The 27,921-nt window shown below is 46.1% G+C and overlaps 1 protein-coding gene across 7 annotated transcripts in view; it reads left to right on the forward strand.

Annotated features, from left to right (window-relative positions):
* HECW2 (HECT, C2 and WW domain containing E3 ubiquitin protein ligase 2) overlaps window positions 1-27,921 on the forward strand; it is a 1,325,610-nt gene that overhangs the window by 996,643 nt on the left and 301,046 nt on the right. For 6 of the 7 annotated variants that reach the window (XM_063934135.1, XM_063934134.1, XM_063934137.1 and 3 more), the window contains 3 exons: window positions 21,846-21,946; window positions 25,933-27,222; window positions 27,665-27,760. In XM_063934135.1, coding sequence (XP_063790205.1) covers window positions 21,846-21,946; window positions 25,933-27,222; window positions 27,665-27,760 — 1,487 coding nt within the window. The remainder of the gene's footprint in view (window positions 1-21,845; window positions 21,947-25,932; window positions 27,223-27,664; window positions 27,761-27,921) is intronic. The other variant, XM_063934138.1, reaches the window with a different exon arrangement.

Raw genomic sequence — 27,921 nt, forward strand, 5'->3', positions numbered from 1 at the left:
CTGGATTCCTCCTAATCTATAAAAGACATGAAAGTCTGATAAGTAAAACAAATACTACCCCAACTGGTGGAGCGCGATTTCCCCACTACCCACTCACATTTTATATGTCCCATACTTACTTTACATGGAGGCATGACACATCTTCCTTGGGGTCCTTTTCCTCTACTAACACCCCCTTCAAGGCAGCGCACATTTTTTAAAAAAGGACAAAAGTCTGTATTCATGGACAACAGGACAGTCCCAAAAAATGAGGTCTGTCCCACCTAAATCAGGATTGTTGTGGAGTACAGTATGCTTACAAGTACACAGTGAACAACGAACTACAGTATATAGAAAGTTATAGTGAAATAATATTTGTCTTACGTCCTAGAGGATGCTGGGGTCCACATTAGTATCATGGGGTATAGACGAGTCCACTAGGAGCCACTGGCACTTTAAGAGTTTGAGAGTGTGGGCTGGCTCCTCCCACTATGCCCCTCCTACCAGACTCAGTTTAGAAAATGTGCCCGGAGGAACCGGTCACAGCTAGGGGAGCTCTACAGAGTTTCGCTGGTAAAAGTTTTTTTTAGAGTTTATTATTTTACAGGGAGGCTGTTGGCAACAGTCTCCCTGCTTTGTGGGACTAAGGGACGGAGTAGTGTCCGCCCTACAGGGTCTGAGCCACTATCTCCGCTGACAGGACACTGAGCTCCAGAGGGGTTCGCCCGTTCCCCGCCACAAGGGATCGCTCACCCCAGCAGCATGCCGCCACCCCCTTACAGAGCCAGAAGATCAGTGGTGAGTTAGTCATCGGCCCCCCTAGCAAGCGGGGAGCTGGTGTGAAGATGGCGGCAACAGGGTATGGAGCGCAGTACTAACTGCGCTCGGGGCTCAGCGGTACATAGTGCGGCGCTGTGAGGAGCGCCCTGAGCCAGCGCCTACACCCTACACTGACCTCCAAGCCTGTCAGGGTCCCAGGATCGCTGCCAGCACAATTCCTCAGGCCAGTATAATCTTCAGAAGAGCGGGAAGACAGTGCCATGTAAGGGGGCGGAGCTTCTCCTCAGAGTTGACCCAGCAGCGTTCAGCGCCATCTTCCTGCCTGCAGAAGCGCTGACAGGATGAGCTGTTCCTCCAAGTCAACTCCAGCTATCTTGTACAGTACCAGGACGTTGTAGAAGGGAGGGGGAGGCTGTGTAAAGTCTGTGTAAAGCTACGATAAACTCGGATTGACCCCCTCTGTCCCTATTCCTGCAAAACCCCCTAGCATGTTCCCACGGAAACATGCACTTGACCAAATTATGCAAGATGACATGGATACCGATTCTGATACTGCAGATGGTGATGGGGATGTGCTGAGGGGGGCGGCATCCCTTGCAAAGGGGGTGCAGCTCATGATTGAGGCCATTAGAGATGTGTTAAACATTTATGATACTACACCTGAACAGGTTGAGGAGGCTTACTTCACTGATAATAAGAAAGCCCGCTAACCTGTCCCGCGTCTAAAGAATTAAACGCTATATTTGAAATTTCCTGGGAAAACCTGGAGAAAAAATTCCAGATCCCAAAAACGGTTCTGGTTGCTTTTCCCTTTCCTGAGGAAGATAGAAAAAAATGGGAAAGCCCACCAATTGTTAACACATCTGTCTCCAGACTGTCTAAGAGGGTGGTTTTACCTGTCCCTGGTTCTACCGTGTTGAAAGATCCGGCTGATCGTAAGATTGACACTACGCTCAAATCCATATACACTGCTTTAGGAGTGGCCTTAAGGCCCACTATTGCCTGTGCATGGATTTCTAAAGCCATAGTAAAGTGGCCAGGCACATTACTAGGGGATTTGGATGCAATGGATAAAAGTGACATTGTTTTTACGTTACATACAGGATTCTGCGGGGTTCATGGTGGAATCCATGAAAGACCTGGGTACGCTGACTGCACGGATATCCTCCATGTTGGTATCAGCTACGCCAATGGTCTGCAGATGCGGAATCCAGGAGAAGTGTGGAGAACCTACCCTACACAGGTCATACTCTATTTGGGGAAGCGTTGAATGCGTGGATTTCCACGGCAACCGCGGGTAAGTCACCTTTCCTTCCCTCTGCTACTCCTTCTACGAAGAAACCGTTTCTTCAGCTGTGCAGCAGTCCTTTCGGACCGCTAAAAAAAATTGTAAAAAATAAAAAAGTCCAAGCCTTCTACCACTTCCTTTAGAGGTGTTCAGACAAAATACAAAAAGCCTGCACCCGCAGGTTCCCAGGACAAGACACATGCTGCTGGTTCCTCAAAATCCTCAACATGACGATGGACCTCAAAGCCTGGAGGACGGGCTGGTGGGTGCGAGACTCAGACGTTTCAGCAACGTCTGGGTGTCATCCGGCCTGGATCCCTGGGTACAGGATATTGTGTCCCAGGGGTACAGACTGGAGTTTAAAGAACTCCTGCCTCACTGATTCTTCAAATCAGGCTTGCCAGATTTGCTGACAAACAGGGCTATCCTACAGGAAGCCATCCTAAAATTGGGGGAAATCACAGGTCATTGTCCCAGTTCCACCTCATTTGCAAAACAAGGGTTATTATTCAAACCTTTTTGTGGTACCGAAACTGGATGGTTCGGTCAGACCAATTTAGATATTCAAAATGGAGTCTCTCAGAACAGTGATTTCATGTCTGGAGGTTTGGAGAGTTTCTAAAATCCCTGGATATCAATGATGCTTACCTCCACTTTCCGATTTGGGGCACTATCATTCGGCCTCTCCACAGCACCGAGGGTGTTCACCAGGGTGATGACAAAGATGATGTTTCTCCTCTGCATACAGGGGGTGAACATAATCCCATATCTGGATGATCTGCTGTGTCCAGGGAGAGGTTGTTGCAGTCCATTGTTCTCATGACTCATATGCTCAGGGAACACGGTTGGATCCTGATTTTTCCAAAATCACATTTGGAGCCGACCAAGAGGTTGTCTTTTCTGGGAATGATCTTCGACACAGAAGTGCAGAGGGTGTGTCTTCCGAGGGAAAAAGCGTTGGTGATACAAACAATGGTCCGGGAGGTCCTGAAGTCAGCCTGTGTTTCGGTTCATCAGTGCATTTGCGTTCTGGGAAAGAGGGTGGCCTCTTACAAGGCTCTACAGTACGGAAGGTTTCATGCTCGGTCCTTCCAACTGGATCTCCTGGACAAGTGGTCAGGATCTCGTCTACACTTGCACAAGAGAATACGTCTGTTGCCAAAAGCCAGGATTTCACTCCTCTGGTGGCCACAACTACCTCACCTTCTGGAGGGAGTGGCAGGTTTGGGATTCAGGACTGGATCCTTCTAACCATGGATGCAAGTCTCCGGGGCTGGGGCGCAGTCACTCAAGGGAAAACCTTCCAAGGAAGGTGGTCAAGCCTGGTATCCAGCTTACTAATAAACATTCTGGAACTAAGAGCCGTCTACAACGGTCTTCTCCAAGCGGCTCATCTCCTGCGAGATCGAGCCATTCAAGTGCAGTCGGACAATGTAACGACAGTGGCTTACATAAACCGACAGGGCGAAACGAAGAGCAGAGCTGCAATGTCAGAGGTAACCAGAATCATCATCTGGGCAGAAAAACTTGTGTTGGCGCTGTCAGCAATCTTCATTCCGGGAGTAGACAACTGGGAAGAGGACTTTCTCAGCAGACACGATCTCCATCCAGGAGAGTGGGGACTCCATCCGGAGGTGTTCATGGCGGTAACAGATCTTTGGTGTGTACCTCAAATAGACATGATGGCCTCTCGTATCAACAAGAAGCTTCGGCTGTATTGTTCCAGGTCGAGGGACCTGCAAGCCGTGGCGGTGGACGCCCTAGAGACTCCATGGCTGTTACAGTCGGTGTACGTGTTTCCTCCACTTCCACTCATTCCAAGAGTTCTAAAACTCATAAGGAGAACAAGTGTTCAGGTGATCCTCATTGCTCCGGACTGGCCAAGAAGGGCTTAGTACGCAGATCTTCTGGAACTACCTCTAGCAGAGCCGAGGCTTCTTCCTCTTCGGAGCTGCAGCAGGGGCCGTTCGCTTATCAATACTTACCGCGGCTACGTTTGACAGCCTGGAGGTTGAACGCCAGATATTAGCTCGGAAGGTCATTCCGAACAAAATTATTCCTACCCTGATACAGGCTAGGATAGGAGTAACGTCTAAACATTACTATCATATTTGGAAAAAATATGTATATTGGGGTGAGTCCAAGAAGTTTCCTGCGGTGGAGTTTCAGCTGGGACGGTTTCTCCTCTTCCTGCAAGCAGGTGAGGATATGGGCCTTAGGTTGGGATCCGTACAGGTCCAGATTCCGGCCCTATCCATTTTCTTCCAGAAACAGTTGGCTTCCCTCCCTGAGATTCAGACTTTTCTGAAAGGGGTTCTGCACATCCAGCCTCCCTTTGTGCCGCCTACGGCACCCTGGGATCTTAACGTGGTGTTACAGTTCCTCCAATCGGATTGGTTCGAGTCAAGTTTCTCACATGGAAGGCGGTTACTTTGTTGGCCTGAGCTTCTGCTAGGTATGTCTTGGAGTTGGGGGCTTTGTCTTGTAAGAGCCCCTACTTGATCTTCCATGAAGATAGAGCTGAGCTCTGGACACGTCAGCAGTTCCTTCCGAAGGTTGTGTCGGCATTTCATATCAACCAACTTATTGTGGTGCCAGTTGCTACTGACTCCTCAATTTCATCAAAGTCCTTGGATTTTGTAAGGGCTCTGAAAATCTATGTGAAGAGGGCCACTTGTCACAGATAATCGGACTCTTTGTGTGTCCTGTATGATCCCAAGAAACTTGGGTGTCCTGCTTCTAAGCAGACGATCTCTCACTGGATTAGGTTCACTATCCAGCATGCTTATTCTATGGCAGGATTGCCGTGTCCTACGTCTGTTAAGGCCCACTCTACTCGTAAGGTGTGTTCTTCCTGGGCGGCTGCCCGGGGTGTCTCGGCTTTACAGCTTTGCCGTGCAGCTACTCGGTCTGGGTCGAAAAACGTTTGCAAAGTTTTACAGGTTCGATACTTTGGCCTCTGAGGACTTAAAGTTTGGTCAATCAGTTCTGCATGAGCCTTCGCGCTCTCCCTCCCATTCTGGGAGCTTTGGTACATCCCTATGGTATTAATGTGGACCCCAGCATCCTCTAGGACGTAAGAGAAAATAGGATTTTAATTACCTACTGGTAAATCCTTTTCTCGTAGTCCGTAGAGGATGCTGGGCGCCCGCCAAGTGCTTTGCGATCCTGCAGTGGTTACTTAGTTCAGTACTGCTTAGTTCTTGGTTACGTACTGTTTTGTTACTTGGTAAGTAATCTTGTTCAGCCGTTTCTGATGTTTCAAGCTAGTTAGCTTGGTTTGCCTTGTGTGTGAGCTGGTGTGAATCTCGCCACTATCTGTGTAAAATCCTTCTCTCAAAGTTGTCCGTCTCCTCGGGTACAGCTTCTAGACTGAGTCTGGTAGGAGGGGCATAGAGGGAGGAGCCAGCACACACTCTCAAACGCTTAAAGTGCCAGTGGCTCCTAGTGGACCTGTCTATACCCCATGGTACTAATGTGGACACCAGCATCCTCTACGGACTACAAGAAAAGGATTTACTAGTATGTAATTAAAATCCTATTTTAGTACGTATTACAATCTTTTTTATCCACAAACTGAACATACTGTTATTTTATACAGATCAAACTTCTGCATATCAGGGTTGCTATAATCTAGTTTTCGCGGTTTTTTTATTTTTATTTATTATTTCACAATTTTTTTTCAGGCTATTCTATTAGCCCCTGTTTTTTGTGCCCGAAAAAATATACATTTTCAGGCACATAGAATTCGTGATAAGTTCACACACCTATGTGTTTCTGCTGCTGGATTTGCAAAAAAAATGCCTTCTATTGGGGATGTGTTTTGGAGCCTACTAAGGTCCCAAAATAATAAAATCCCATATAATAGCTGCCAGCAGCCGCACTTCCGGCTAATTTTATGCTCCAGGGGATCGATTAGCCCGCGGAAAATTACCGTGGCTAACTGAATTCACCCTTAGTTTTTTTTTAGATTAATGTTTTATTATTATTATTATTAGCCTTTATTTGTATTGTGCTGCCATTTACCACTCTTAACCTTTCTGAATGCTATGAAAACAATACAACAAATACAGTTTTCGATTTTAGATTACTGGGCTAGAGAAGCTTATATTTACCTATTCATATTTTGAAGTGTAGTTAGACAAACTGAGCATACCTACAGTACTTCATGCCTCCCAACATTTATGATTACAAATTTGTGACAGGGAATCGTGGTTACACTAACGGAGTCACACCACATTGGCTGGGGTAGAGATGCTACCAGCTTCTAGTTATTATTTATCTAGCACAGTCTGTACAATGACAGAATCTGATTGATTGCTACGGGCAACTTTTTTAACTTTATATCTTCCGAAGGTTTGATAATCTCTCCCTGGGTCCGTTATCTGTCACCCAGGGTGTGCCCTGTACCTATCACAGCTACAAGCGAGTCCCAGACTAGGCCTCAGCTTTACCTGTCTGGCCAACTGTGCGGACACAATCTTCCCGGCGGCGAACGCTCTGTTCGGCCGCGGCACTTTTCCCAGAGTAGGGCAGAGGGGAGACTGTGTCTTGCTGCTACGATATTCCCCGTGTCTCTGGTTGTCGGGATATGTGCCTGTGGATGGCACCATCTTGCTTCAGGTAACCTGGATCAGCCCAATCCCGGTCAGGTTGTGAGTCAGCTGATTCCTGCAGCCAATCGACTTAAGGGTATAAAGCATCCTGCTTCACAGGACTCTGGTTTCAGTTTCATAGTCACACAGCAGTGTGAGCATTGTAGCTGTGCTACCTTAGTGAGATTATGGCCTCGGTTCTGAGTACCACTGCGGAAACTCTGCAATACAAGCTTTACTCCAAAACCCCAGTCTGGCTCCACTTCAGTCCAGCTCATGTCCGGTTACACTCCAGTCAGTCTAGTTCCAGTCCAGTTATGCTCCAGTCCGGTTCCATCCAGTTCAGTTATGCTCCAGTCCAGTTCCACTCCACCTCCACTCTGGTTACACTCCAGTCTGGTTGCACTCCAGCCCAGTTTGAGTCTGGTTACACTCCAGTTCGGATCCAGTGTCATCATTCCGGTGCCAGCTTGGTCAGCATTCCAGTCCAGTTTCAGATGGTCAAAACACCAGCCTAAAACCAAACCTTTCCTGAACATCTAGACCTGGTAACCCAGGCAGGGGGCCGTGGCCGGCTCACTGGGTGCAGCGAAGCCCAAAGTTTCTCGCGGAATTTCCTGGTGAAGAACACCAATGGTCTGGATCAGCAGGAGAAATCTCAACAGCATCTGGTGCAGTTCATTCAAGGTCTCTTGTCCTGGTTGGATGCTATCCAGAACTTACTGTCCCGGGCTTCGGCCGTGACCACTGCTACTCCCGCTACGTCAGTACAAGCTACGGCTTCTGTTTCCTCCACTGCCCCCTCAATTCACTTGGCTCTCACTAGAAAGATTGATGGGAACCCCAAACTTTTTGCATGGTTTGCTGAACCAATCCAAAATTCACTTTGAGCTGCAGCCAACCTGCTTTACCACAGCCCGGTCTTGAGATGCTTTTGTCATCTCTCTGCTGTCAGGGACGGCGCTTGAGTGGGCATCTCCATTGTGGGAGAAGTCTGACCATCTTCTGTCAAATTAAGATAATTTTGTTTTTGCTTTTCGAAAAAAATTGATAAACCTGGGAGAACCAGCTTCAATTGATATCCTACGCTTTCATCGAGGATGGAGGATGATAGGCCAGTATGTAATTCAGTCTAAGACCCTTGCTGTTGAATTAAACTGGAACGAGGACGGGCTGAAGTCGGCTTTCTGGAAGGGCCTTGCTGAGTAGATCAAGGATGAATTTGTGACTTGAGATAGATCTGAGACCTTGGATCAACTAATTTCGCTCTGCAACAAGGTTGGCCTGCGCTGTCAAGAGCGTCAACTGGAGAGAAACAAGCTAACTCGAGCCATGTTTCATCTGCCGACTCGTCCTCCATCCCCAACTTAAACAGCTGAAGAGCCAATGCAAATCAATCGGTCACGGTTATTACCCATGGAACATCTCAAACTCCGTAAAGACAATCTCTGCCTTATTGTGGCTCCTCTGACTATCTGATCACATCTTGTCCCTTCCTTCTGGAAAACTCCTGCTCCTCTCTTGTGTGAGAGAGGTCAAGTTAGTGTCAACAGCAGCTACAGCAGGAGATGCGCATCCCAGCTGTTGCCTGGGAACTGGGACGCCGCGTTTCCCACTGATCCCCACCGCGGTGCCTAGCAACAGGCTCATGCCGGGCACAATGCCTCCTGGTCCCCACCCAGTGCCTAGAAACAGGTGGACACCTGGCGCTGGGAGCTGCCGGACTTCTAGCAATGGGGACACCAGAGGCAGACTGCGTTCCCTGTTGCTTAGGGTATGATGTACGTGCAGCAGGGTAGCTGCATAGAGTTTTGTTAATTAGACTACAGCATTCTGAATGGTGCAAACACCATTTATATTCCCTTCCTGTTCTCTCCCAAATCGCTGGAGACAGTTCATGCTCTTAGTGAGAACCTGTCAGCCTGTGAATATCCTGTCAGCCTGTGATTCTGAGACCGTGTCTGACTGCTTTCCTGATCAGATACAGCTCCTTGTATTCAGGTTTTGGTGTGGAATTTCCACACAGGCACTGTCTTTGCCTACATTTCTTTATTGTATCCACCTTGTGCATTGTTGCATTAATATTTAAGTTGCTTATTACATCCTATGGATTGTTGCATTTACAAATCATTTGTATATACAGTCTCATTGCTAATAACACCCTGTGCATTGTTGCATGTACATATTGATTGTGTCAAGATTATATTCCAACATGTGAATTGTTGCATTCACGTGCACTCCTTATATACTCCTCAGTCTGTACCTTAGCATAGTAGTAAGGTTGTATCTGGCGAACGTCTCACCATACTGCATTTATCCCTGCCCAGCCTCCGATAGTCGCCTTGTTCATACATAAAACCTGGGGGAATCTGAGTACGCTGTGGACCTAATTCACCCTGGAAAGGCGGCTGCTATAGGAGAAGCCTAGCATTGCAGGAGGCTAAAAGACTGCTGGGCAGTGGGTAATTGCGTGAGCATCACAAGGCTCTGCCTATAAACCTACGGAACTGAGTGTAAGCATAACAGGAGAAAATTCTGTATTCACCAAGAGCGCAGAAGCTATCCTTCCTGTAACTTTGGAGTTCAAAGGGACATCTACAGTGCTCCATGCCATATTAGAGTCTGGTGCTGCCGAAAACTTCATTCTCTGCTGCGGGGTACACTGGGCTCCACAAGGATTAACATCGGGTGGAGAGTAGGATCTTGAGCCGAGGCACCGACAGGCTCAAAGCTTTGACTGTTCCCAAGATGCACAGCGCTACCTCCTCTATAACCCCGCCTCCGTGCACAGGAGCTCAGTTTGTAAGTTGGTGCCATGCAGAAAGCAGGCAGTCAACAGGAGGGCTGCCATTGCAGCCCATAATATAGCTTATTTCAGAAGAAAAGAAGAACTTTTGAAGACTTCAAGGGCTGCAGCTTTTATGTATGTCAAATAGACATCGTTTGCTGCAGCTCCATCACGCCACCAGCGGCGCTGTGTACTCCCGCGCCCTGGTTGCCGGGTCACTACAGCGGAGGCTGCAGTGTCTTTCCTGTCAGTCACAGACACTCGCCACTGCCCTCCGGGATCGCGTGGCCGCAGGTACAAGGGAAGACCCCTTGTCTCTTTGGCCCGCTTTTATCGCGATCCAGCACGGCCGTGGGGGGCAGGCCACACACGCTGAACACTGTAAAGGGTAGCCACTCCACTATTCACTGGGACACAGGGCACAGGTAGGTGTTTTTCTCTCCATAAAACCCCGTTTTATACAGCCCGCAGTGCCCAGTGGGGAAGCCAGCAGGGGGATAATTCCTAACCTGTAGCCCCTCCCCCAGCCCCAGGGCGCCATTTGGGTAAATGTTCCCACCCTGGAGCTGCATATCTCTCCCTCACTCCCTGTCAGCCGCCATCACACGGAGCTGCGCTGTTCCTGGGACTGCTGGGGCAAATCCTCCTCTGTAAAGCCGCCTGCTCGTCAGCGCTGTGCATTTTACAGGGCACTTAAGTATTCTATCTGTCAAGGGACAGTGTTAGTTAAGAAAGAGTGCATACATTCAGGGTTGTGTGGTACAAACACCCAGTGATATACATCCAGTATCTACTGTGTTTTGTTATATCTACTGTTTACATATATAGCTATACTGAGTATTACTTTGTATTGCTAGTCCAGTGCAGTTTTATGGGGTATAATTTCTGCATGGTACGCTTGTGACTAAATATGTGTGTGTGCATGTAGCTGCTGCGTGGCTGCCATATCGGGTATTTCACTCAGCGTGCTGCTCCTATATTCTGTAACCTGAGGGGCTAAGTGTGTCAAGTTTTCTAAATAATATAGGTATTTCACAAGATATACTTGCTGTGTATTTTTCTTTGTGATTTAAAGTCACAAATATATCTCTTGGATTCCCGGTTTGTGCTGACAGGAAAGTCACACTACACTGGGAGTTCTTCCTAGGTATATCGCTGCTAAGAATTGTACCAGGTTGCCTGATATTGTGCTTCTTATTATGTCAGCTACACGAGGCAACGGAGCTCGGGATTCTCCTACATTGCATGGTGGTGATGCTGCAGACATTTTGGAGTAATATTTGGCAGCAGAGAGTTCAGGTTCAGGGGTTCCTTACCCCCCAGTGGGTCTGTAGCACCAGTGCAACAAATGACCCGCCTTGCTCTGCCTTTTCCACTCTGTTAAACACGCTTGTAACTAAACTGGTGCCCCCTGTGGGACCACCTGTGCCAATGCAGCAGTTTATGGTCCCTGCAGTTATTCCGCCATGGGCAGATCAAATCTCCACTCAGTTACAGCAATTGAACCGGTCACTGACTAAATCTAAATCTCACTCTCGCCCACCTAATACTAAGACGTCTTCTAAATGGGTCATTACCTCCTCACAATCCACTGCTATCCCGGACACATCCTCTGAGGAGGATGGTGCATATACAGACCCCACAGACACTGACTCAGATGCTTCTGATGGGGAAGGGACGTCAGTGGTGGATGTCCCTGATTTAATTAAGGCCATCAAGCTCATTCTTCAGGTCTCTGATGAACCTGAGCCTGCGGCTGTTTCTAACAATCCGGACAGATTTAAACGTAAGAAGGTGGTTAAACAAGTTTTACCTCATTCTCAACACCTGGCTGACATACGTCAGGAATCTTGGGAAAATCTGGGAATGAAATTCACACCGCATAAGAGACTGCTGGCTCGCTATCCTCTCTCTGCGGAGCTATGTAAAAATTGGTAAACTCCTCCGCCTGTAGATTCTCATGTGGCACGCATGGTAGCTTCCTCTGCTCTACCAGTAACTACCGTCACCTCTCTGAAGGAACCGACGGATAGACGTGTGGAGGGTTGTTTGACAGCTATTTACACCCTAACAGGGGCTGTGCATAGGCCAACCATTGCAGCAACTTGGGCTGCTGAAGCTGTTGAGGCATGGGCTCAGGAGCTAGAGGCGGAACTGCCTTCCAACGCATCTGAGCATGCTCGACAATGTCTCTCATATATTGCCACGGCTTCTCTGTACCTTAAGGAGGTAGCCTCCGATGCCGGGGTGCTGGCGACCAAGACTGCTACTACGTACGTCTTGGCCAGGCGTATCCTTTGGTTGAGATCCTGGTCGGTGGATATGGATTCTAAGAAAACCCTGGAGGTGCTTCCTTTCAAGGGAGACATTCTCTTTGGAGAAGGCCTCAATAAGATTGTGGCTGATCTGGCTACTGCTAAAACAGCTTGCCTACCTAGTACGGCTCTTTCCACGCAGAAGGCTAAAAGTACTTTCCCTCTGACCTTTCGTCCTCCAGGTAAAGCAAAAGGTCAGGTGTACCCAAAGCAAGCTCATGCTTCCAGACCTGCCAAGCCCAGACCGAAGCGAGCCTGGGCTGCTCGTCGGCTTGCTTCCAAAACTGACAAGCCTGCCGCGTGACGGGGCGGGCCTTCCTCTGGGGGATCCCAGGGTGGGGGGCCAACTTCTAGGTTTTCCCCAGGAATGGTTGAAGACCACTTCCGATGCTGGGTAAGGGAAGTCGTCGCTCGAGGTTACACCGTACCCTTCAAGAATCATCCCCCTCATCGATTTTGCCTGACAGATGTTCCTCTGGACCCGGCGAAGGCAAACACTCTGCATTCGGTGGTACATTCCCTCCTGACCACAGGAGTGGTAGTACAGGTGCCTCTGGCTCATAGAGGCAAGGGGTACTATTCACCGCTGTTCATAGTCCCGAAGCTGAACAGGTCCTCGCGGCCCATTCTCAATCTGAAGTCCTTGAACAAGTATGTGCGGGACTCCAAGTTTCGTACGAAAACTCTGTGCTCTATTGTTCAGGCCTTGGAGCCTGGGGACTATATGGTCTCCCTGGACATACAGGATGCCTACCTGCATATTCCGATTGCAGTGTCTCATCAGCAGTACCTGAGGTTCGCAGTGGGCAACCTTCATTACCAATTTCGGGCGTTACCCTTTGGTTTGACAACGGCTCCCCGAGTTTTCACCAAAGTAATGGCGGTCATGACGGCTACACTCTGCCGTCAAGGGGTCAGGATCCTACCGTACTTGGATGATTTGTTAATCCTGGCAAATTCCGCAGAACTTCTCCTGTGCCATCTAGATCTGATGGTCCAGTTCATGAAAGCCCATGGGTGGCTGATCAACTGGAAGAAATCCTCCCTGGTACCTGCTCGGAACATGGTGCACCTGGGAGCGTTATTGTCTCAGGAGAAAGTCCTGAAGCTTCAGGACAGGATTCAATATCTCGTCCGCAAGTGTTGATACATTTGGCAATGCAAGTGCTAGGTCTCATGGTGTCGGCTTTCGACATGGTGGAGTATGCTCAATTCCATTCTCGCCCTCTGCAGAAGTTAATTCTGACAAAGTGGGACGGCCTGCCTCACCGGATCAGATCTCACATGATATCCTCGTCTCCGGAGGTCCGCCTGTCACTGAGCTGGTGGCTTCAGGACCAACGATTGAACAGGGGCCGTCTCTTCTGGATATCCTACTGGGTCCTGCTGACGACAGATGCCAGTCTGAGAGGTTGGGGAGCGGTGTTGGAACAACACTCTCTTCAGGGTCAGTGGACCAAGGAGGAGTCTCTACTCCCGATAAATATTATGGAACTGCAGGCAGTGTTCAATGCATTGACAATGGCCCAGCATCTAATACAGAACTGACCTGTTCAAGTACAGTCGGACAACGCCACCATGGTGGCGTACATCAATCATCAAGGCGGCACTCGAAGCATGGCTACCTCTCCCCCTCCGACTATCCACCTCTCTACAAGACTTCAAGCTCTCAAAACCCACTTCTTCACCAAACCCAGCCAAATCTCATCCTAACCCTCTGTTCCACGCTCGCTATGTACCCCATCTGTGTAACCACTGTCTGTCTACCCCTCCCCTTTAGAATGTAAGCTCTCACGAGCAGGGTCCTCTTCCCTCATGTGCTTATCATTTTTCTTACTTTAATAATCTTCAACTGCATCAACTCCAGCAGTCTTCTGCCACCTGATACTTATTTCAGTGTCATCTGCTGATGTAGCTATGTTTATTTACCCTGTACTTGTCCTATATTGTCATCAACTGTAAGTTGCTGTTTTCCTGTTTTGATTATTTGTTTGTGTACTCTGTAACTGGGTGCTGCGGAACCCTTGTAGCACCATATAAATAAAGGATAATAAATAATAATAATAATGAAGGAAGTATCACCGATTCTTCAGTGGGCAGAGCACCATCTGCCGGCCATATCCGCAGTGTTCATTCCGGGGGTCCTAAACTGGGAAGCGGACTTTCTCGGTCATCAGGACGTACACGCCGGAGAATGGAGCCTCCATCCAGAGGTGTTTCAACTTGTCGTGGACAAGTGGGGCCTTCCAGATGTGGACCTGATGGCATCTCGACACAATCACAAGGGTCCGGTCTTCGGAGCAAGGACAAGGGATCCTCAAGCAGCGTTCGTGGGTGCTCTGTCAATCCCATGGAACTTTTGGCTGCCGTATGTGTTCTCTCCGGTGTCACTCCTGCCCAGAGTAATATGGAAGTTCAAGCAAGAAGGAGGAAACCTACTTCTGGTCGCTCCAGCGTGGCCCAGGCGGCACTGGTTCTCCGATCTACAGGGCCTCTCGTTGGATAGTCCCCTTCTACTTCCACAACGACCAGATCTCCTCATTCAGGGCCCCTGTGTTTACCAGGACTTGTCCCGTCTGGCTTTGACGCCATTTCTCTTGAAGCTTCCGTCCTGAGGGCCAAGGGTTTTCCTGAGGCGGTCATTCAAACTATGTTGAAGGCCCGTAAGCCGACTTCTGCTCGGATTTACCATAGGGTCTGGAATGCTTACTTTACTTGGTGTGCATCTCACAATCATGACGTTTTCAAGTTCAGCACAGCCAAACTGTTGGCATTCCTACAACAGGGCCTGGATTTAGGCCTTCATGTGGCATCCCTCAAGGTTCACATTTCTGCCTTGTCGGTTTGGTTTCAGAGAAAGATTGCTGCCCTACCTGATGTTCATACATTCACTCAGGGCGTGTTGCGGATTCAGCCTCTTTATGTACCACCTGTGGCCCCTTGGAATCCGTTGGTGTTTCTGGAGGCCTTGCAAGAGTCTCTGTTTGAACCTCTTGCCTCTGCTGACCTTAGTGGCTTTCCCTTAAGGTGCTGTTTTTGCTGGCTATTGCTTCAGCTAGAAGGGTCTCGGACTTGGGTGCCTTGTCCTGTAAGTCCCCCCCAACTGATTTTTCACCGTGACTGGGCAGTTCTTAGAATGCGACCAGGTTATTTACCTAAGGTAGTGTCTTCCCTCCACCTTAACCAGTAGATTGTGGTTCCTGCCTTTAATTCTCCTGAGTTGTCTTTCCAAGAATGATCTTTGGATGTGGTACGGGCTCTCCATAGCTGTATGAAGAGAACATCCTCCATTAGGAAATCTGATTCTCTTTTTGTACTGTTTGGTTTTCACAAACGTGGCTGGCCTGCTTCTAAGCAGACCCTGGCTAGATGGATTAGAATGGTGATTGCACATGCTTATGTACAGGCTGATTGTCCAGCTCCTGCTACCATTAAAGCCCCTTCTACTCGGTTGGTAGGACCTTCTTCGACAGCCCACCGTGGTGCGACCCTTGAACAATTGTGCAAGGCGGCTACGTGGTCCTCAGTGAACACGTTCATAAGGTTCTATGCCTTTGATACTTCCGCCTCCCAGGATGCTTCCTTTGGACGCCAGGTTCTTGTGCCCGCTACAGTGCATCCCCTCCCATAAGGAACTGCTTTAAGACACCCCCGATTTTAATCCTTGTGGAGCCCAGTGTACCCCGCAGCAGAAAATGAGATTTATGGTAAGAACTTACCATTGTTAAATCTCTTTCTGCGAGGTACACTGAGCTCCACAAGGCGCCCAACCTGACGCACTTAGCTTCTTTGGGTTGGTGTGGCATAGCCGCTGACACCCTCTCCTGTGGTGTGGGTGTGGTGTATTTGGCTACGAGCGATTGTCGTCTCTAGTACCTGCTACTGCATTGGGCTGGTTAATGAAACTGAGCTCCTGTGCACGGAGGCGGGGTTATAGAGGAGGCGGCGCTGTGCATCTTGGGAACAGTCAAAGCTTTGAGCCTGTTGGTGCCTCGGATCAAGATCCTACTCGACACACAATGTTAATCCTTGTGGAGCCCAGTATACCTCGCAGAAAGAGATTTAACAATGGTAAGTTCTTACCATAAATCTCGTTTTTTGCGAATACGTCACAAAACCAATCCGTTTCCAATGGTGACGTTACCCTGAATGGTGGCAGTCACAGCTGTGGACGGGAGTTGCATCACTGTGGCTATTGTCACCTGTTGCACTGTGCCTCTGAAATTGCATAGAGGAGCTCTTCACTCCAATTGTTTTAGGCCTACCCTGGCTCCGGCTCCACAATCCCCAGTTGGACTGGTCCACAATGCAAGTCTTATTTTGGAGTCCTTTTTGCTTCAAAGGTTGTCTACATCCGGTCTTGCCACTTCACTCTTCTTCTACAGTAGTGGTAGGACAGCCACAAGCTTTTCTAATGTCTTCTGTAAACAAGCCACGGATACCTTACCCACACATCGGGCATGGGATTGCGTCATTGACTTGGTGCCTGGGAAAACGCAACTTCGAGGTTGGACCCATCCGTTATCGCTCCCCGAGACTCCCGCGATGTCTGATTATATCAAGGAAAACATTCAAAAAAGTTTAATCCGGCCTTCATCATCCCCAGTGGGTGAAGGATTCTTCTTCATCATGAAAAATGATGGGGGGTTATGTCCTTGCATTGATTATTGCACCCTCAATGGTATCACCATCAAGAACCGATACCCTTTACCCCTTATCACCGAATTGTTTAACAGGGTGTGAGCTGTTACTATTTTCACCAAGTTAGACCTCAGGGGGGCTTGCAATCTCATCAGAATCCGAGAGGTTGACGAATGGAAAACCGCCTTTAATACTCGGGATGGGCATTACGAGTATTTGGTGATGCCCTTTGGTCTTTGCAATGCCCTGCCATTTTCCAACACTTCATCAACGAGGTCTTTCAAGACCTGCTCTATAAAAGTGTGGTAGTTACCAACCTTCATGATCATCGCTTACAAGTTAAAGAGGTTATTCGTCTTCGACAGAATCATTTATATGCAAAAATTGTCAAATGTATGTTTGAGGAATTCTCCATTCTCTTCCTGGGATATATCATTTCAGGGACTGAGATTTGCATAGATCCAGAGAAGCTACAAGCCATCCAGTATTGGACCAAACCAACTTCACTTAAAGCAATACAGCATTTCCACGGTTTCGCTATCTATTACCACAAGTTCATTAGAGGCTTCTCTACCATTGCTGCACCCATCACTGCCCTTATTCGCAAGGGAGCCAATCCAACTCTTTAGTCTGAGGAGGCGGATGCTGCATTCCAAGAGCTTAAACAAGCCTTCACGTCGGCACCAGTGGGCACATGTCGGCACTCAAGCGGCCGGGCAGTACTCAACCATTTTTTTGGAAGTTGACACATCTACCGCTGGGGTGGGAGCTGTTCTTTTACAAAGATCTGAGGATGGGGAACTTCATCCTTGTGGGGGGGTTTTCGCAAAAATTCCTTCCAGCTGAGTTGAACTACACCATAGGGGATCAGGAACTACACGCCATCAAACTGGCTCTTGAGGAATAACGCCAAGCCCAATGGTCTATGTTTTTCTCAAGATTCAATTACCAGTTACATTATCACCAAGGTTCATGGAATCTTAAGGCGGATGCTTTGTCATGTTCCCTTGAGCCTGAGGAGATCAATCCTACCAACAACCCATTCTGGACCCCTCTGCTTTCACATCCCTGCAAACTTCCTTGACTACTCCGGTGGGAGGATCTTATATGGAGCCAAAATTGCGTAAAAGTCTCCTAACCTGGGCCCATGCAAATTCTCCGGACATATTGGAGTCCAAAGACACTTAAATTCCTTCAGCGATCCCATTGGTGGCCCTCTATGAAGGAGGATGTAACCACTTTTGTTACAGCCTGTATCAAATTCACCCAGCATAAGTCACCCAGACAGTTGCCTACCGGTCTATTTCAGCCTCTTCCAGTTCCCCATCAACCATGGATGCACATTTCCATGGATTTTAACTCTTACCTGCACCTTCACAGGGATTTAACACAGTCTGGATAGTTGTAGAGCGGTTTTCAAAAATAGAACATTTTATTCCTCTAACAGGTCTACCATCTGCACCCCTGTTAGCTTTACTTTTCATTCTGGAAATATTCAGACTCCATGGACTACCCTCCAAGATATTCTCAAATAGAGGCGTGCAGTTTGTGGCCTGGTTCTGGAGGGCCTTGTGTTCGGCGCTACAGATTAAATTTAAATTTTCCTCTGCATACTGTGCCATCCACAATCCAACGGTCAGATGGAGAGAGTTAATCAAGATTTGGAGACCTTCTTATGCCTATACGTATCTTCACGACTGGGCTGAACTGCTGCCTTGGGCAGAATTCGCTCACAACTTTCATTATCATTCTTCCTCTCAGACCACTCTATCTTCACTGTATTTGGTATCATCCTAGGATCCCGGATTTCCAACATGTATCCTCAAAAACCTTATCTGCAGCTGATGTCTCTCTTCAACGGTTTTCAAAAATCTGGAATCAAGTCAGAATCACCTTGTTGAGAGCATCTTCTCAATATTAAGAGATACTAAGAGATTCGCTGATAGAAAACGTTGAGCAGTGCCATGTATTAAGATGGCTGATTTGTTCTGGTAATCTACCCGTAATCTCAAGCTTCGTGTCCCCTCTTTGAATTATGCACCCGGTTCATTGGACTTTTTCCCATTGTGAAAGTGATCAAACCAGTGGCTTTCAAACTCAAGTTACCGTCCCATTTACGTATTCCAAACTCCTTTAACATTTCTCTCCTCAAACCATTAGTTCTAAACCGTTTCCGCACCACTTTGCCCCTAGGTCAAGACTCAGAGAGGTACTGAATTCGAGGTGAAACAAATACTGGATTCCCATTGCAGGATCTGCGGTCTGCAATATTTGATTGATTGGAAAAACTGTGGTCCTGAGGAAAGATGCTAGGTCTAGGTGTCTGATGTGCCCCATCTCATACAGGCTTTTACAACAAATTCCAGCATAAGACAAAAAGGTGTCCCGTGGCCACCCAAAAGGGGAGGTGTACTGTCATAGCTAGCACTGAGTCCTGGCCTAGGCCTCGGCTTTATCTGTCTGGCCAACTGTGTGGGCATGCTCGTCCCATCAGCGAGCGATCTGTTCGGCCGCAACACTGTTCCCAGAGGTGGTCATGGCAGGGCAGAGGGGAGACTGTATCTTGCTGCTGTGGCTGTGATCTGTTGGGACATCTGCTGTGGATGGCACCGTCTTGCTTCAGGTAACTTACCGGGATCAGCCCAATCCCGGTCAGGTTGTGAGTCAGCTGATTCCTGCAGACCATCTGGATCGGCTTGAGGGTATAAAGCTTCCTGCTTCACAGAACTCTGGTTCCAGTTCCATAGTAACACAGCAGTGTGAGCATTGTAGCTGTGTTCCCTTAGTGAGACTCTAGCCTCAGTTCTGAGTTCCACTGCAGAAACCCTGCAACACAAGCTTTACTCCAAAACCCCAGTCCGGTTCCACTTCAGTCCGGTTCCGGTCCGGTTACACCCCAGTCCGGCTCCAGTCCAGTTCCGCTGCAGTCCAGTTTCAGTCTGGCTACACTCCAGTCTGGTCCAGTTACACTCCAGTCCAGTTCCAATCCAGTTATATCCCTTTCACACCGCCAATGCTGGATCATACCTGGGAATTGGAAACGGGTCCTTCCCGGGTGGGATCCGGCATTTGGACGCTATTTGCTGACTTCCCGACCCGGCAATATGCCGTGCCAGTTGCCATAGTGGCAGTAGGAGGAGCCAGCAGTGGGGGCCGAGGCGGAGGCAGCCCTTGGAGATGATCTCATATCCGCGCTGCCACTTACCTATGTAGTGAATGGGTCCCGGGTTGCATCGACCCGCGAGCCCATTCACGCTGCCACTGACCCGGTATTCAAACCGGGAATAACACTGGTTTATTCCCGGGTTGAATTACCTGATCATGCTCCAGTCCGGTTACTCTCCAGTCCAGTTCCAGTCCACTTACACTCCAGTCGGGCACCAGTCTGGTTGCACTCCAGTCCGGATCCAGGGTCATCATTCTGGTACCAGCTTGGTTAGCATTCCAGCCCGGTTCCAGCTGTACAGACCACCAGCCTAAATCCAAACGTTTCCCGAGCATGTAGATCAGGTTACCCAGGCAGAGGGCCGCGGACGGCTTACTGGGTGCAGTGCAGACCAAAGTTCCTTGCCGGACTACCAAAACCCCAGTCCGGTTCCGGTCCGGTTATACTCCAGTCCGGTTCTGGTCCAGTTACGCTTCAGTCAGGCTCCAGTCTGGATCCAGTGTGATATTTCCGGTACCAGCTCAGTCAGCATTCAAGCCCGGTTCCAGCTGGTCAGACCACAAGCCTAAATCCTAACCTTTCCTGAACATCTAGACCAGGTAACCCAGGCAGGGGGCCACGGCCGGCTCACTGGGTGCAGTGAAGCCCAAAGTTCCTCGCCGGGCTTCCTGGTGAAGACCACCAGTGGGGTAAAACTCTGCACCCCTGTTCTGGGTCTCGTCAACCTCCTGGTACTAGTTCTGCCCATATTCCGTAACCACTGAGGGCTAAGCGCCTTGAGTCCTATTGGCGAAAGAGCGCTATATAAATAAAATTATTATTAATTATTATTATTATTAATTAATTTTATGCAAAAGCACTATCTCCGGCCTCCCAGCTTCCAGTACAACAATGCGCAGAGGACCAGCATTTCTTTCACCAGTTCGGAGACATCCAAAACCCAGAATCAGACAGTACCTCAGGAGTGTTTTGTGTGGGGAGGTAATTTGTTGTGTCCGCACTATACAAAAGTGTTGGAAATTAAGGAGTTTCTGCTTTATGTACTGGGATACTCTGCTGGCTTGGTCAACCACTGATGGCATGCAAATGCACTTTCCACAACACATTTACTTTAAAATGTATCAAAGGATTACATCCCAATAAATCAGTCCCAATGATCCTTCACACTTCGTTTTTGGACAAGCAGTGTTTCAAAGGAAAAGCTGCCATGAATGAAAAGTTCAAATGAGCGAAAGGGGTGATCATGAAGTGATACTTGGGATGGGTAGGTGCAAATAATGTGGCAGTGTGAAGGTAAATGGCATTACTGACACATGTGGGAGGGATCTGTCCACACAGTGGAAAAAAGGAAGTGTTACCACACCTAATGGCTGCAGGGAGGTGAGTCAGTGTGGAAGATTGTAAGCTTGCAAGCAGAGCCTTCCTACTTCTATGACTGTTTGTTATTACCCAGTTATATAATTTCCAACTGAAAAGCACAACGGAATTTGCTGCGCTATATAAGAAACTGTTCATAAATAATAAATAACACTGCTACCCAGTGTAAGAAAAATAGGTTTGGGTTGAAGATCATTGATCCTCTAGCACTATATTGATCCAAAACACACATCCACATGGTTGAAATGGTTTGTTTTAAATTGCCCAACAATGAGTCCTTAGCTCAATCTAAATGAAAATCTTTGGAGAGAGATGAAATCTGCCATCAGAAAAGGAATGCTGGAAATATTCAAGCGTTTTAATGAATTGCAATGGAAGAGTGGCGTACACTACCAGCAGACAGGTGCATAAACCTTACAGATGGCTACAATAAATGTTTGCAGGCAGTACAGTATTTGGTCCATAACTTTGAACATCCTATTATAATATATTGATATTACGAAGATTTTCCATTTTCCTTTATTTCTAAAGATATTGTACAGGTTAAAATTAAATGGTGCCAATAATGTTGACTAGAAATATATATGAACACTAATAATATACTGATAAAAATATTTAATAATTCTAAACTAATAAAAGTAATGGAAAAGATAGAGAGCTTGGTGTTCGAGTTGCTAACATAAATAGTATCACAACAGTGCTCTGGACTCAGTCAGCAGGTGCAACTTTCTTTAGTCAGTCAAATTTACTTCCCAGCCAGTGACTATTGGTTAGTGATTAGGTGTAGAAATAAATGCTTCATGTCTGGACGAGCATTCTAAGCTCTATTTCATATTGCTTTTTTTTTTTTTTGCTTTTTTTTTTTAAATAACATGTCAAATTCTGTATTAAATACTAACGTACAGCCTGCTTTCAGTGACCAGATTCTGAGCTATAATCTGGGGAGAAGACTCCCGACCGATCATGTCAGTGGATATTTACAGTTTAAAGTTGAAATAACATCATCAATTCATGATGGTAAGAAAATTACACTAGGCAAGTACACTTTACACACTCTTTTGCTTTGAGTTGGGTGTATGTTTATTGGAGGTGGAGGGTTTTTTTTTTGCATAAAATATGTATTTCCATTCTCTGCATGCACACCAGAAAATGTGTACAGAAACTCTTTCAGGTACTGCAAGTGTATATTTCCATAACTGCAACTCAATTACACAAGGCTACTTTAGCATAAACACCTTTTAGATGGTGTTTCTCTTGTGGTGCTGGAGAGCTGGTGCGACAGTACTTGATGATGTTGATTGTCACCACTTCTCATTGGCTAACTGTATATTGACTTCTAGCTGATAGCGCTTAACCACTTGCCTGACATGGTCGCATCAGATGCAACCACACAGGCAAGTGCCTTATCTGGTCGCACAGGATGCGACCAGTCAGATAGACAGTGTGTGCAGCTGCAGGGAAGAGAAACTTCCCACTGCTGCCGCTCTTATAGGGTCTGGAAGGTCCCTCTGCATCTCTGCACCCATCCCCAGTGTTTGCTGTGCTGCCAATCGGTCAGCACGGCAGGACCCCCACCCAGCGGCTGCAGACAATAGCAGCTACTGGGGAAGTGTAAATTACCCCCCCCCCTACACCCCCCACACACACACACAAGCTCCCCCTGTGTACCTAGTGTGCTCTCCCGGCTGTTAAACTGATGGTTGTGATGTTTCCAATGTTTCCAATGGTGATGACCGATGTTTGTGAAATATTTATACAAATACTAAAAAAAAAAAAAAAAACATAATCATTTTGGATACGTTTAAATACATGTTGCTCCCCTAATTCCCTCATACAAAGAAACAAAAATTTCTAGCGATTTTTTTTTTGGGGGGGGGGGAGGGGGGGGAATTGTCAGTTAAGTGGTTAATTCATTCTAGTACTTAATTCATTAGCATCACAGCTATATTATATGAAGCTGTATCCGTCTATTTATCACTATATTGACATCTCCATTTGGACTACTGCAGGAAAAAATGAATTTCAAGTCTACATATGTTTCATTTAATTTGTGCTTATATTGTTATGGATTTACCAGTTCTTTCATGCAAAAACGTTAGTTTAGTGGTCATCTCATCACAGTAGGGCTATTAGATCCATTCTTACCAAACTTAGGTGTACTTGCCAAAAGCTGTTTGTTATTATTATAATTACTTGCCCTGTCCCACAGTATCTTTGGAATTTCCTTTCTCACCAATGTTGTTTAGCAATTCTATTTACAGTGGGCATCATTTACATTTCTGATCAAAGCCATGTTGGGCATGGGGTGGGGGGGGGGGGGATATGAGGACAGGTCTTGATTTAGAGTTACATTTAGCATTTAGAGGGAGCACGTTCTAGCTCAATTCTAAATTGCAAATTGCAGTGTAAAAATAAAGCTGTCAGGAATTGTGTACTACTATGTAAAAGCTGCCAGTATTTTCACTGCGAGCAAAAAGAAATAAATGCATTTACTTGCATAACAACATGGTTTGTCCAGGTGCAAGGTTGTTTACTTCAGCTGGTTTTACACCTAAAGCTGGGTACACATTATCAGGTCAGTAGTCCAATATATCGATCAAATACGGATCAGAATGATATATTTAACACTTCGTATAATCCCAATACATTGTTCCTGGCCGTCATTCATTGAATTATCTTATTGGATGTGCTGTTTGTCCAATATGATAATTCCACTGCCGACATGGTGCCGTTAGATGCTGCATGTAACAACACAGTACCTTGTGCCATCATTGAGAGAATCACATAGTATGCACGGGGGTCGATGTATCTTTACAGCGCATCGCTGCGTCGTTTGGTCACACCTTCGGAAGATGTGTGTATAGGAGAATACATTTCAGGCTCATGTAGACTTGGACTCCTTTTATGTAAGAAAGACACGCGTAAAGTATGGTAGAAAAAGGAGCTGAGCTGATCAAATTTCAAAGTGCATCCAGTTCTGCAGCAATAGCATATGCTCCACGTGTATGCCAGTCACAAACAGCAGCAATTGTACATGGTTCACACAATGAGAAATTAAAGCGTACATAGGCCCTCATTCCGAGTTGATCGGTCGCAAGGCGATTTTAGCAGAGTTGCTCACGCTAAGCCTACGCCTACTGGGAGTGTATCTTAGCTTCTTAAAATTGCGACCGATGTATTCGCAATATTGCGATTACAAACTACTTAGCAGTTTCAGAGTAGCTTCAGACTTACTCGGCATCTGCGATCAGTTCAGTGCTTGTCGTTCCTGTTTTGACGTCACAAACACACCCAGCGTTCGCCCAGACACTCCCCCGTTTCCCCGGCCACTCCTGCGTTTTTTCCGGAAACGGTAGCGTTTTTTCCCGCACGCCCATAAAACGGCCTGTTTCCGCCCAGTAACACCCATTTCCTGTCAATCACATTACGATCGCCGGAGCGATGAAAAAGCCGTGAGTAAAAATACTATCTCCATTGTAAAATTACTTGGCGCAGTCGCAGTGCGAATATTGCGCATGCGTACTAAGCGGAATTTCACTGCGATGCGATGAAAAATACCGAGCGAACGACTCGGAATGAGGGCCATAGAGAGCATTGTAATGTAGTGTCTTTTATTAGTAAATGTCACATTCAGATGTAAATTTCAATTAAATACAGACTCAAATAGTAAATAGAGTGCCAAATTGAATGTATTTAACTACAAAAATCTGTTGTCTTCTCCTTTTAAAACTAAACGGGAAATACCTTAGCAACCACAGTCCAAATGCAAATATTAGTTAAGAAATGTAAATAGATAGTCCCGACTTCTTAAAATTTAGTGGCCACACTTGTGATCAGTGGGTGAGGTCCAGATGCAAACAGTCATCATCATTGGTGAGTACTTTTCACCAGGGGTGGAGCATCTGCAAGAGCAATGCCTCCTGATATGGGCATATGCATCTGTGTCCAGGTCTATCTCTATTGGATTTGTGTGAACACAGACTTACTGTAATTGACCTAAACTTGACACCTGATTTCCACACTGTTCCACCTCTGTAAGAAAAGTAGTAATAAGCGTAGGACTTTTCTGTGCATGTGTGCAGTACAGTAATGCATATATTATTCAAAACAAGCACACATGCCCTTGATGTTCATGTCTGTATGTGTTACATACTCACTGAAAAGTAGCAATCATTTTCTGTTCTTTTTCTGGCTTCCCTGGAATATCTGGAACAATAACACCAAAAAACCGAATTAAGATAAATAGATTGTGATGCTGTTTGTGTATTACAGTATTACATTTCCAAAATATTTAAGTAACATGAACTTATATAAGCTCATACCACCAGCTAATAGCATGTCAGATGGCATTACAGGTTGAGTTTCCCATATCCAAATATTCCGAAATACGGAATATTCCAAAATATGGAATTTTTTAAGTGAGACTGAGATCGTGAAACCTTTGTTTTCTGATGGCTCAATGTACACAAACTTTGTTTAATACACAAAGCTATTAAACATATTATTTGACCTTCAGGCTGTGTGGTTAAGGTGTATATGAAACATAAATGTATTGTGTGTTTGTACACAAACTTTGTTTAATGCATAAAGTTATTAAAAATATTGGCTTTAATTACCTTCAGGCTGTGTGTATAAGGTGTATATGATACATAAATGCATTCTGCGCTTAGACTTAGTTCCCATTGCCATGATATCTCATTATGGGATGCAATTATTCCAAAATACGTAAAAATTCGATATCCAAAATACTTCTGGTCCCAAGCATTTTGGATATGGGATTCTCAACCTGTATTAGATATCCAGTTCTGTTTGGAGAACCTAACGGTTTTGTATAGTCTGAAATACGTTTCATTCTATTGTAAAAAGCACATTACTGACTTGTGTTGTATTTTCTTATAAAGTACAGAAAATTAGACTTTAGATTACAAAATTATCATACATATTTAAATGACATTATTTCATAGATTTTTTTTTGACCATTGTATATCCTTTTTCATACACAGATGCGTCTCCAGAGGCAGTTGGCACACTTCTTAGTGCAAATAATATTAATGGAGACATTGGTACTCCTTCCGATGATGAAGATAGTCCTGCTGGCCATGACACACCTTCCACATTTTCCAATGGTCCTCTCCATGCAGAAACTTTGCTAGATGGTATAAGAGCTGGCATAACTACGGAGACAGACTGTGAAGAGATAGCAAGCACTACTTCAAGGACATCACCGATTCGTAGTCGCCAAGACTCCCTCAATGATTACCTTGATGCACTTGAACAAAGCAACAATGCCAAACTCAGTGCTGCTGCCTCTGCCCCTGGTGAACATACACTGGGAGCATCACCAAAGCTAAGGAGCAGTTTCCCCACTGACACAAGACTCAATGCAATGCTTCACATTGATTCAGATGAAGAAGATCATGAGTTTCGTCAGGATGTGTTGTGTCATTCACCACTAGTGGAGGAAGGTGGACTTGTGTTAAATTGTGGTACTAGCAGAAGAAAAGACAGTTATTTTAGTTTGGCATCAAATCCAGGGGAAGATGGAAATTCTGAAATGCAAACATCAGATGCTGCAGAAGGCAACACTCAGATCTCTATTACAGATGTCTCAGCTTTGGGAGCAGTTGGAGTGGTGCTTGAAAATTCTTTAGAAAGTAAAAGTGTTGATATTGAGGTAGAGACTGTGTTATGTGTTTGTGAGGGGACCCAGGAACCCTCACCTGTAAATATTGATGCACTTGAGCAGAACAAAATCAGGGGAAGTAACATGGAAGCAAATGTAACTGAACCTATGACATGTTCACCTTCTCAGGTAGTGTCCGAAATGGGTGCATGCAGCTCTTTATATACACAGGCTTCCGGCGAATCAAGCAGTGGTGCTGAAGGAAGGACAAATAGTGATGGGACTAGCATAATTTTTAACTTCAATGTTTCTTCTGGGGAATTTACACCCAATACATGTTCTTTATCGTTAGAAAGTTCAGAAAGTCCTGTGTTTTCCTCAAAAGATGAGGCATGTGGGACCTGTGTATTCAAATCTGGGAGGTCAGAGGTGCAGGCTTCTGCATGCAATCCGTGTTCCCTTCCATCTGTAAATATCAACAGGAACAATAATGAAGACCAAATTGGAACAGAAATATGTGAAGGAGAAGGAACAGAGGAAATTTGGCAGAGAAGGAATATGCAGACAGCCTCAGCTAGCATGCAAACACAGGATGAAGAGGCTGGTGGAGCACAGGAGACATCCAGAGACGTGATTCAGACCACGTTGCAAAGCGAGAGCGCCACAGCAAGTAAACAGTTACATTTATTTTAGAAGGCCCTACAAAACATTTTTGGTGCTTCATTGATGTGTAATTCATATAGCATGTAAGATTTGTTTGCAAGCTTTCGTTTTATATTTTTGGGGGGTATTTTAATATACAGTATATCAGTAAGAATTTGTGCAGTCGGTGGCTCTCCAGTTAATGATAAATCAAGAAACTCAGGCTGTATAGCCACAGACTGCTAACCTCATGAAAATCAGCCAGTAGAAATTCAAACACAATACATCATAAATTAAAGGAGCTATACTTATAACTATAAAAAGTAAAATCATTTTTAGAGCAGTTATAATTAGTTTTATTTATAAGCATTTTTCAATTCAGGTTTTGCTGGAAGCATGAACTTGATTAGAGACTTGTCTTTTTTAACCTCAACTGGAAAGCCTTTTCAATGTGTCTGTATTGCTCGTAGGTTCTCAAGCAAATGGCCATCAACCATTACGGTCACTCCCTTCAGTCCGACAAGATGTGAGCAGATACCAGAGAATAGATGAAGCTTTACCACCTAGTGAGACATTACTTATTCAAAATTCTAATTATTCAGTTGTTCACAATGTTGCTTTGCTAGCCTTTGGACTATAAAAGCATTACATTTCAATGACCTTGTATAGGAGGGAATGATTCTATGAATCGGTATTTTTGGCTGTTCTGACTAATTGTAGCAGAATA

The sequence above is a fragment of the Pseudophryne corroboree genome, chromosome 7, assembly GCF_028390025.1.
Source record: "Pseudophryne corroboree isolate aPseCor3 chromosome 7, aPseCor3.hap2, whole genome shotgun sequence".
NCBI classification, from domain to species: Eukaryota; Metazoa; Chordata; class Amphibia; order Anura; family Myobatrachidae; genus Pseudophryne; species Pseudophryne corroboree.